The sequence below is a fragment of the Galleria mellonella genome, unplaced genomic scaffold, assembly GCF_026898425.1.
Source record: "Galleria mellonella isolate WM207_F2 unplaced genomic scaffold, CSIRO_AGI_GalMel_v1 utg5358, whole genome shotgun sequence".
Lineage (NCBI taxonomy): Eukaryota > Metazoa > Arthropoda > Insecta > Lepidoptera > Pyralidae > Galleria > Galleria mellonella.
Window position 1 is genome coordinate 24,367 of NW_026442110.1, and position 12,451 is coordinate 36,817.

Below are 12,451 nucleotides of genomic sequence, written 5' to 3' on the forward strand. Positions count from 1 at the left end.
TTAAGTATTTTTTTTTATTTATTATTTTTTTTATTATCGTACTATAATAAAAAAAAAATACTAAAACACGTGACTACACCATCCTGAGCGAACACAGAGACAACATGACCCATGAATGCGATTAGTCGAAAAGAAAATGTTCTGCTCTCAACGGTTGGCCGCACTATGCCGGCTCACTAAAGCTTTTTCACGCTACATTTGAAGGATCCTAGGCGTACCTCGTATGTACTCTTTTACTATTTGTACTTTGTACTTTGTACTCGCATTTCATAAAGTACGAGTACAAAGAAAACACGTCACGAGAAAGGCCATTTCATAAAGTAATTTAATTTTTAAGTTCTAATTCGAATACAATTTCAGTGTATAAAAATTTTATTTAGGTATATTACTTACTTGTAGCGCTTACTTCTGGACCGAGAGATTCGAAGGCTTTTCCAAAACTGAGCTTCAAGAGGCGGTCAGAATCTAAAACAATAAAAACATTTAGCAAATTAGTAAATGAATAAAATATTAGTATAGTATTATTAACTGCTCTCTTTTACTGTTAAATATTAAATATTTTACTTTATGAAAGAAATAAATAATTTTTACTGTTACTTTATTTAATTCAAACATTTTTGAATAGACATTTTTTATGATTTTTCTGCCCATAAAACATCTACAACAATAGTTTTATTTATATGAGATTTGTTTAATTCTTTGTATCTCAGAAGTAGTACAAAGATAAGCCAGGATTCATGAGAAACATAAATTGGTTCTTATTATTTTTATCTCTGTAAGTAAATACATAAAAAAATATCAAAGAATGTATGTAAGTATTTAAACCTAAGAAATATTTTTCGATAAAAGTGAACGAAATATGAAAGACGAATGTTACAAAATGCACTAGTGGCGCCATCTCTTGAAGTATACTTATAATAATAGGAGAGGGTGGGATGGGCTCCAAACGCAAATATGTGCTTACTTGCTGAAAGATTCATTCTTTATTCACTTAGTTTACTATACTTCTAACAGATGGCGTTAAGCACGCAAATGAAAAATAAACTGCTTCGTACCTCGGTGCATAAAAGTTAACGAAAGTATAATTACTTTATTTTATACAAATTAATATTTAAGATCAGAAATTATTGAAGTTCTTTTAAATTAAAACAATACAACAAATTCTACCAATTTCAAATACCTTCTACATTCATAAAGATACGTACATAGTTAAATACTAAGTAGGTATACCCAAAGTAGAGTGTATCTGGATTGCAGCCAAAATTCCTATTCATACCTTGTTGGCCGTAGTTGCAAATTAAACTAGATCGCTTGCAATTACTCTAAGGTGCTTTTACTACGGATAGAGGAAATACATATATTGTGGAGATCTGTATATTTGGCTTTTTTTTAATAATTTTTATTATAATACTTATTTTATTGGAGGCAGATATTATTGGTATATCCGTCGATCATTACTAAGATAGTTTACGTACTATTTAAGTAACTTTTTTTTGGATTTTTTTATGTACTCACCATAATTTTTTTGTGAAAGTTTTTATATCTGTATCTTAGTATAAGTTATACTATTCGAGGTAAGGGTCTTGATGACTTGTTATACAGGTTTAATAGGTATTAAACTTGTATTATAAATTTAACTAGTACAGTACTGTAGTACAGGCACCAGTTCCCACAAATAATATTGTTAAAATGTTCTGCATTTTCACCTATAGGTGGTGAGTTCCTTAATTGTCTGTAGTGAAAAATAAATAAAAATAATATAAAAATATAAAATAAAAAAAATAGTTTTATTGAAAGAGCTAAACTTAGTGAAACACTTTTATTAAAAACTACTAACCGGCTGCCGTGGAATCTGGCGGTGGTTGAAAATGAAATGTGGCGGCGAAACCTTGTCCTGGGGTGGCTGAGTTTGCTGTGAACTGTAGAAGTAATGCAGGACCTGTTGATAGCACCTCGTATCCTGGAATCAAATAATATTTTTTAGAAATTCAAGGTTTCTAAAAGACGATTGTATTTGGGATATACTAATAATATAGAAATAAAGAAAGATATTTTTTTTTCAAATAAATTTAGATTTAAGCTCTTTTGAATAGTCACTTTTTTCATTATTGCTTGTTCGGAACGCAATTTCACCCAAGAAGAACGGGCAAGAAACCCGGCTGTTTTTTTTTTCAAAGTTTAATTAAGTATAAAAATAATGAATTTGTGTGTGAAATCGAAATGAAATTAGATGGAGGTGTTTATCAAAACAACATTTAGATTGAGTCTAATCGTCAGACAGGCTACGTTTGTTTGTTGTTTTTGTACTATAAAAAAAATACGTATGTATGCGACAGTAACATTAACATGTTAATTGTATGTAACCACCTAATAATTTTGCCACTTCTAGTTGGAGTATGTGTGAGAGTGTGAAAAAGTTCCAAAAAACAGTCGGTCCACTGTTAATTGGCAGGTAGCTATTTTTAAACAAACTAATACACGTTATTTTTCATTGTAGCAATTAATATCTATTAAATAATATTTTGACATCTCGATTATAGTATACATATAGCATATATTACGATGAATTACGTTTACGTGTGACATAAAAAAAAACGTGCAGATAATTCCGACAAAACATTTGTATAGGGACAGTCTATAATGTCATTAATTCGTTTGATTAGGTAATTGTTATTGATCACTATTAATGGGTAGCATTTGTAAATGAATTACCGAAAAGGGTATAATTCAGCGTCAATTATAGAATTTTTATTTTATTTGTTTACTTAAGTTGATTACGTGATTCCGAGGTCTACATGAAGGATCATTTTTATTCGGACTTTCGACCTCCATTATACCTATGAAACTACCACAGTTTAAGAAAAAAATAGTAGTTTAGGCGTATTCCAAATATGACGTAACTATTCGGGACGTAATGCTGTCAGATGTGTTCGTTGTTCGACTGTAACATTTAATTACTATTTATAAAAATATTAAAAATAATCTTTTCATCGACAGCTAGGTAGTAATTTAGCAACTACTAATTAAAAAGGAAATTAGACGTCAGACTGTGCTATGTGAACTCGTCCCCTTTACTTGTCTTTTATAAAATAAGTGAAGAGAAAAAAAACCGTTTTTCCTAGTATTTGTAATTCAATAGACTTAATAATAAAAAGGTCTTGTTATTAAAAACCTTGCAGGACCTTTATATAAAACTAACGTCTAATTGAAAATATAGTTAAAAAACAAATAATTTTAGTAAAAATCTGTAGAGTGAAAAATATTCTGCTGTTAGATGGAGCTTCTAGGAAGGTCAGATTAAAAGTCGGCAGATTGTAAAACCCTTGGAATTATAGGTTTACAGAGATTGCTGTTACGGTAGCTTAGCATCATTTAGAGCGTGTGCTTGTTAATCATTGTTATGTTAGAATACTCATATTTGATAGAGTTTATTTGATTTTTAAATCAGCCGTTAATTATCCACTTCTGAACATTGGTCTTCTTCATAAGGAGTGTTTTTCCAGTGGTCGCCACGCTTGGCAGGCGGCATTTAAATCCAGGATAATCCAGATCATCACTAAGATTTAAATCCTGGATGTTTTAAAAAGGACGCTTCGGCCCATTCCTCGACAATCAAGTCCCCTTAGTCACCTTTTACGATACTCACGGGGAAACAAAGGGGAGGTCCATTTTATGCCGGGACGACATGGCAATTTACTTGCTTATTCATATGTAAATAGTTAAAATTAAAATACAATATAGTATCAGGTTGTATAATAGGTACTAGCTTTAACCTGCGACTTCGTTCTGTGTTAGGTATATGTTCATTGATTGAGATAAAAGGTTGCCCATGTCCTTCTCCACCTCATTTGGTACGTGTACATCAAATTTCATAGTGATTAGTTAAGCGGTTAAGGCACTAATATATAAGAATACTCAAAGTAAGGATATCGGAGCTATTACTATTCGTAGTTTTAGAAAGTTTAGACTGACTTAATAGCTTGTAGAATCGACAACCGAGGCGAACGAATAGTTATCGAATATCGAGTCTGTGTAGGCAATCCAGTTACTACAGAGGGAAAGGGATTGTTAGCAATGGCGTTTAACAGCCCTATTGCTAGCAATATGATCTATTAGGTTGACTTTCACGTGGTTCCCCTGGAAACCATCGTGAACAATTCTTGTTGAATTCGTCACGATGGGCTAACTGACTTGTTTCATTCTCACCTATCATCCTCCACTTGTGCCCCGCCGGTGTAATTTAAAGAATTAAAGGTACCTACTTATTGAGAATAAGATAAACTAAAAACAAGTTTAAGTAATCAGTCGGTTGTTTCATTACATTTAATTAATAGTAGATGTATTATTATCTAGGTCAGTACCTATCTGCATACTACAGTAGAAATTATGTGTTTACTAACACGACTCCATATTATTTATCAATAACTACACAAATCAAATGATAATGAAGGTCAAGGAAAGGTCAGTATTAGTTCATTCTGGAAGCATTAATGTGTATATTTAAACATTGTACAGTGTAATAAGTAAATACTTTGTTGAGGCTTAGTACCTATAGACATAAGTACTAAGTAAACTGTGTTAAGTACATAAATTCCAAGAACTTACTCATTAGATTAAAAACTGTAAAATACATATGTGATTATTATAAGGAAAAAAATTCATTTAATCGTTTAAATGTGATCAAGTAATAAATATGTATATTTAATTATTTATTTTTGGGGTTTTTTGTATTTAATTTGGTCGTGGGAGATCAAAATTTAGTCAAAGTAGTTGGAAGTGCAATATAAAGTTTTTCTAACATACGAGTACATGAATAGACTTGACATTGTAGTGACATAAAAGATTGTTAAGTTATTTTTTGATATTTATTAATTACATTAATTATAAGTTTTTTATTGAACTGGCTTTAATTTTCAATTATATTTTGTAAAACTAGCTCGTATCTGTTTGAATTGGACTTTTCATACGTACGAATGGCAATTGTACAAAGTTGGATAGCGATATAACATTACGGTAATAATATTAAATGTTCGTGTTTTTATTGTTCTTAAAAAAAAGTTTTTTTTTGTTAGCTGTTTACATATTTAGATCCAATATTTTCTTTTTTTTAAATAATACTAATTCATAAGGAATTTTCTATAATTGTATATATATATATATATATATATATATGTATATAAGTTATAAATATTGTTACAACAGTTCGCCGTGCGGTCCCGGCATAGAATAGGTCATTCTTTCCTTTCCTCTAGGTGTCGTAGGAGGCGATTAAGAGAACTTAATGCTTGGAGAGCAGCCTCTCTCCTTAAACATCACCAAGGTTGCCAACTCAACTGCTAAGTGTAAGAATTATTGACAAACCCCCCAAATAGAGTGAGGCGCATGATCAGCAGTGGACAGGTAATGGCTAACAGGATGATGATGATTACTACTACAATACTGCATACTGTGCTTTTACCCGCGTGAATGAATACAAAATATGGACCATATTTTGTATTGAAACATTGAAAAAAGTTAATTTGAATAACTACCAAATTGTATAAAATAAATTTAAGCGTTTGAACAAAATTTCCAAAATTTTCAAATTTTCAAACATATTTGTCAACTTTCATACGAGTAATAGAATTGTATGTAGATTTAAAAAATGCACACACAGAACTACAAAAGCAGCAACAGTGAATGGTCACGTGGCCTGAATACTGAAAACCTGGAAATTAGGTATTGAAACTGGGGCCAGCAATCACAACTTGTAGTTGAGGCGACAGGTATTTGTTTATAGGGTTGGACCAAACAACTAGCTATAAAACATTTTTTAATTCATTAAAAATATTAAATTATTTATATATTTTACCGAAGAGTTTTGAATTATTTAATAACAAACGATACACATTTTTAAATATAATAAATTGTACTATTAGAAAATCAGTTCTTGTATACTTGTAGTACAAATTTAAATGATGTAAACTTATCACATCATTAGGTTTAAAATAGCATAGGTTATACAGGTCAAGTTAATAAGATTAACTTTGTTACTAGCACAGTCATAAAACAATTAGGTCTTATTTATCGAGTAAAATATTTTTTACTTTAATTTGTGCAATAATTTCTGAAATTATTAAAAAAGAAATCTGACATCCTTACTGGTTAAAGTCAGTGTTGCTTTGACGTAGAATTATTCAGTCGCCAGCGAACTGGGACGTCGAGACGTCAAAGTAGGTAGCTAGGTGACCGCTGTAGATCTGGATGCATGGTAGTGTTACCGTCAAATTGATGTGTTTATTTTTGTCGGTAAAATTATGCATGTGATTGTGTGAATATGGATAGATAGATGAAAATTCAAGTTTAAAAGGTTTAAAATTTTTCAGTATTTCTTTTTTATTAATTTCACTACCTAATTGTTATAAAAAATAAATTTACAGGTCCTACTACATAATTATAACTAGCATATATAAATAAAACTAATTGAAAAAAAAAATTGTGAAAACAAAATATCCATATTATCCTTGCACAATTCATATTTATTTTTCGGTTTTAATTCAAAATCTGTCCAATTTTACAAATCGATTCCGTACTATTATCGTATATCGTACTTATAGCATCTAATATACCATATAGTTTTAAAAATGTATCGATTCCCCTCACAATTTAGTTTATGTCTTTGATAATAATAAAAATTAAAAACATTACTAGTAATGTCTACTTGAGATAATTATTTATTGTGTTGAAAAATGTTTTTTGCATTTTACAGTTTATTATTGTACAATAGAATACTCGTAAAGAATAGCTGGAAATTAGTTTAATTAAATTTTATCACGTGAGTAGAGAATTTTCTATAATGTATCAAATTTCCGTCCATAATCACTAAAGAAGATTAAGAATCCATAAGTGAATTCTTATATTAGAGGATTAAGTATTTATAATGATGTATTGTTAGACTTGGCTATATATTTACAAGTAAAGTTTTCAATAGGATGAAATGTACACTCAAACAGAATCGATTGTACTTCACAATTTATGAGAATTCGATATCAATAGATAGCAATCTTGTTCTACGTTTATACATTTTAGTAGTGAATGAAAGGGACAAATTACGTTCTAATCAGCTTACAAATAATTAAATCATCTAATTTACTATGACCTATTGTCCATCATCTCAGCCGTTAATTATCTACTGTTGGACATAGAAATCTCTATTCTTATACTCAAATTGGTAACAAATTAAACTATTTTCGTATTAACAAGAGAGAGAACTTTTGAATAGGTATTAAAAAAATAGATATTTCACACTCGATACTCTATTATGTATTATGTATGCGTACAACATAAAGAGTCATAGATCATATACGTTTAGATGGAGTATCAAGTATAAAGCTAAAGATAATAATGTTCTTTAAATTTTAAGAGAAAAATATGGGGACCTACCTGTAAGCTCATTACACAACATAGCAATAGCTGGAGCATTTGTGTCTCTACCGTCAAATACTTTGATGATATCAGCACGACGTAGACAACTGAAAAAGAAATATTAATACTTTAGCAAATCAGTTAGATGATGATTAATTTTATTTATACACTGTTTTGTTTTCACGAATAATATATACATTCTAAATTAAACTTACACCTTAGAGGGAAAAGTAAATTTATTTGAAATCATTTTTAAGAGCATTCATAACTTTTCTTTGTTGAAGTATAGCAACGTTCCAATTATCTGTCAATTTTCAAAAACAATTTAACATTTTTAAGTATTTCTGACTGATTACTTAAAAAGTTTACCGTGTAATCCCGGTATAGAATAAGCTACCACTTCCTTTTCCGTGAGTATCATAAGAAGCAAGTGAAGGGAACTTAGTGGTCGAGGGATGGGAAACAGCGTCCCTCTTAAAATATTACTAAAAGCCTAACTACGCTCGCTAACCCGCCTGCCAAACATGGCAATTACTGGCAAAACCCTCCGTAAAGGTGAAACCTGATTTCAAAAGTGGACAGTTAATGACTGTTATGATATGATGATTTAAAAAGTGAAGAACACTTTAATGAACTATAATATTAATCATGCAGTAATATTATTATTAAGCTTTCACTGAAAAGTTAGATTTTCATATGAGTAGCATAATGCTCAATTACTTTTGAAAATGGCCAGATGGGTACAACGACTACAGCATGTGGTTCTTCAAAAAAGGCATAAAGAGGTTTCTTCAGGGTTGGTAACGCGCGCGTAATGCCTCTGGTATTGCAGGCGTTCATAGACTACGGAGATGTGGTGAGTGCGAAAGCGAACCCATGTCTCGGACATATGGCACCTCGAGGGTATTTCGTCTGGTTTTTGGTGGGTACACTCCCACCTTACAGGGGGATTCCCACAGTACCCATTCGCCTCCCACAAGGTGTATGGGTATAAAACATAAAGCATTTTCCAACGTTAAAAAAAAAAGGTGGACCGTATGCTTGTTTGTTGCTTCAGTGTAAAAAAAAATAGTTGACTTCGTTATGAGCGCTTTTAATGCTTGTGAATGCATTTTGTGTAAAAATATCAAAATTATTGATTTGAAAATTAATTAATTATCACAAGCAATATTTTAAACCTGTTGATAATTTAAGTAAATTCATATCCATGTTTAGTATGAAAGAGGGTTTTCTAACAATAATTAACTTTTGTAACATTACGACAATTATTTTTCTAGTGATACGCTTTTTTCATATACATTGTGAATTGCACCATCTATCTCTACTTATATCTATGGTTTTATACTAAGGAATATTCGAAGTACATTTAAAAACATGTCACTCAAGGATGGCGTAATGATCTTAATAGAAGGGGAAGCCTAATTATTACTGGCACGTCTATCTACTTATCGTTCCAACATTAAATTGAAGTCACTTAACACATACGCGATAGACAGCGGAACAAAGACACAGACCTACTAATTAATTTCAGTACGTGATAATAATATAAACCCATAGTTATGTTACATTAATTTAGTTACTGAATTCCAGTAACTTCTGTATAAATTCTCATGCCAGGTAAACTAAATATCTGTTTTAATGGCAATTAATGAAAATGTAACCAAGTTTTGTTCAAATTATTATAAAAATAATCTCTAAATGTAATTAGTAACAAATTGAAATGTTCAATCAATTAATTGATTTGTTATTCGTAACTAATATTGGATATCAACAGATTGTCTTATACTTTGGTCGTTTCCTCGTTTGTTTACATTTTTATTAGGTTTTATTGAAGTAGACTATATAACATAATGAAAAAGGAAACTAAGTTTGATTCAAATGATCATAGAAATACTCTCTAAATATAATTACTAATACATCAAAACATTTAATCAATTATTTCGTTTTTTATTCTTATTGGATATCAGCAGGCTGTTTTATAGTTGGGTCAGTATTCGTTTGATTATATTTTTATTAGGTTCTATTGAAGTCGATTATATAACAAAATTATAATGAAACTAAGTTTTGTTCAAATTATCATAGAAACATTTTCTAAATTTAATTAGTAACAAAACTAAAAATGTAGTTAGTAAATTGGTTATTATATTCATACTATTGTTAGATATTAGCATACCGTTTACGGTTAGATTTAATCTTAAAATAGGTATTAATTTAATAGTGAAATAGATAGGTTATATCCAAATATGATAAATTTTGTGTCTATAGTATCTCTATACATGGTTCTGGTCATAGTTTGGTTTTTCTATAAACTATTACTTAGTACTACTAGTTGCTATAGGTTATAGACATATGCTACACAGAGCATCATATTCACATTGCCAAAAGAAAAGAATCTTTGCGATTTCAAAACAATATTTTATATTTTACGCTACACCTTTAATAGCAATTTTGAATTCATTCATTTCATTCACAAAATATATTTATAAGTGTCAATTCTACAAAGTCTGTTTATTCTATACGGCTGTATACAATATAAACATAATACATATACATCAGTAACATATCAGCGGTTAACTGTCTGTTGCTGAAAATAAGTCTCCGCCTATTAAGGGGTGGGGGGGTGTTGCCAGTAGTTGCCACGATTGGCACGCAGACTGGTAATCGCAGTTAGGCTTTGGAGATGTGTAAACATTTTTTATGGATGCTATTGCCCATTCCTAAACTACTATGATATATTATTTCACCTATATAATCACCTTTTACGACACCTACAGGAAAAGAAGCGATTATTTATTATAAAACTGAGTATAAAAAGAATTTCAGTATAAAATTTACCGGGACACTACTTGTAATAAAGTATGCACTCTTTTATATCCGCGTGTATTATATCATTATTATTTTATGCGAAAAGGTAGAACATGATACAGCTTTGAAGTTATAGCTCTCAACATAAATGGATCATGTTCCATAAACTCCTAATACAGCCGTGCCCTAGTTAGAAGTTAAGCCTTCATCGTGTCACTTGGTGTTGTTTTGTGCTTTCTAGCGTGAGTAACGTGATAATTTATGCCATATATTGATCATAGGCGAAAGCTATAAAACGGCAGGAAAACATTGTTCCCTTGTTCATAAAAATATCAAACGAACAAATAAATCTATTTTAGCTATTGATGTGTTTTCAATAGACTTCAAAAGAAGGAGTTCACAATTTGGTTGTATTTTTTTTTTATGTTTTTACCTCATAACTACGTCAGTTCTAGACTGAAATAAAAAATTCTTTGATGATCTAAATTTACAGATTGGTTTCATAGAAATTTTATGAAAACTGTTTTTCATTAGTATAGTTTTTAGATGAACATAACTGGTTTTGTTAGAATTAAAATCGGTTTTTTATGGGACACAATCTTTAATTATATCTTTTTCTTTTCCAATTCTTACGAAATAATTATATCTTCAATCTATTGAATCATAAAAATGTATCGGATGGAAGGAACTGACAGCTGTCATACAGTGTTTTGGCATTAGTGCGGTTGTCACTGTCACTCATTATATATGTACAAATAAATAATCAACTTGTACTGAATATATTAAAATTGACATTTAAAATAGTAGCCAAAATAATAAGTTTTAGAAAATTTGGTCTGTTTGTCTGTATGTTTTGGCATCACACAAAAACTATTGCTATTGTAGTTTTCCTAGTTGTGTTCCTGAAGATCTAACTTAACAAGTCGGTATATGTTTTATCTTGATTGTTAATACGTTATAAGTTACCTGTTTTATTGGTTTTGTTACTTCTGGAATCTACACGTACAAAGTAGTGGGCAGGAAGCTAGTGTAAAATATTTATAGATAAAAAAAAATATCAGATTATTCGTAACAAATTACTAGTGACGTAAGTCCAGTTTTAATTAATTCTAAGAAATACGCCTAATCATTATCTTTTTAATAATAATTGGTATGATAGTAGGTATTACATGAAATATATACAGACGGTTGTATTATATGGAAAATTATTGTATGTAGATAGCATATTTCTAATACCTAATGTAGTAAATTCATTTTCAGTACCTAATTATTACTTAAATCATAAAGTAGGGCTTTTAAGCGCTTTTAATTAAATTTAGTCCTTATTGTCGGGAAATATTCTAATTACTTAATTATAATATAATATACTAATTGTGCTCACGACTTCGTCCGTATAATTGAGATAATATTGTCCTTCTGTATAAAATAGGTACTGTGCGTAATGTTAAATTTAATTATAAATAAACCTACACTAATATTTACAATATTAGTAAGGTTTAGATATTAAAATGTACGCTTTTTTTAACATAACCTATAATTTACCAAATCAGATGAATTATTAGAGGTTCAAATGGCCAAGTGATCTATTAAGGAACTGTAACAATAACTATTAAAAATTTGAATATTGATTCTATATCTTTTTTATAAACTATTGAAGATAGGAAATTTTTTTAGTCACATTTAGTTAAGTATTTACCTTATCGGTATATACTAGCGAGGTACCAGTGAGGGACGGCAGGTGAAAGCAAGTCCTAACTTGCTTTACTTGGTCTAGATGGATTCCAGAGTAAATCGCGTGGAGGTCGTCCCGACAGGGTATATTGTTGGCAATGGGTTTATTAGTCTCTATTACCAATAATTCCTTCTCCCAGGAGGAATCACTTATGTTTGTACGTACGAGTATTCATTGAACCCGTGCCTAGTTTATTGTCATTATGAAAACCTGATAATGCCTCACTAGGGAGAGGGGGTTGTTAGTAATGCGGACTACCAGTCCCATTTCTAGCAATATATTCTGACAGGTCGACTTGCACGTGGTCCCTCCAGAAAACCATCGTGCTTAATTCCAGGTTTTTCACCTATCATCCCTCAGTGGTGGCCCGTCAGCGTATACTGATAGCGCAGGCATACCATTCCATTATCATCCATTAAAAAAGTCCCACTTTTGGGAATAAACTATTTCTTATAAAGGAAGTTTATTAGTCTATCGCCACACTGGTGGTGTACTGTGTGATTTGGTCCA

General features: G+C 30.5%; 1 protein-coding gene across 1 annotated transcript in view; it reads right to left on the bottom strand.

Annotated features, from left to right (window-relative positions):
• Positions 1-385: 385 nt before the first annotated feature.
• Positions 386-12,451, bottom strand: part of LOC113519004 (cubilin) — a 256,728-nt gene continuing 244,662 nt past the window's right edge. Inside the window, exons 7-9 of the mRNA XM_052898681.1 lie at positions 7,423-7,511; positions 1,838-1,960; positions 386-465 (exon numbers count right to left, since the gene is read on the bottom strand). Of these exons, the coding sequence (XP_052754641.1) occupies positions 386-465; positions 1,838-1,960; positions 7,423-7,511 (292 nt within the window). The remainder of the gene's footprint in view (positions 466-1,837; positions 1,961-7,422; positions 7,512-12,451) is intronic.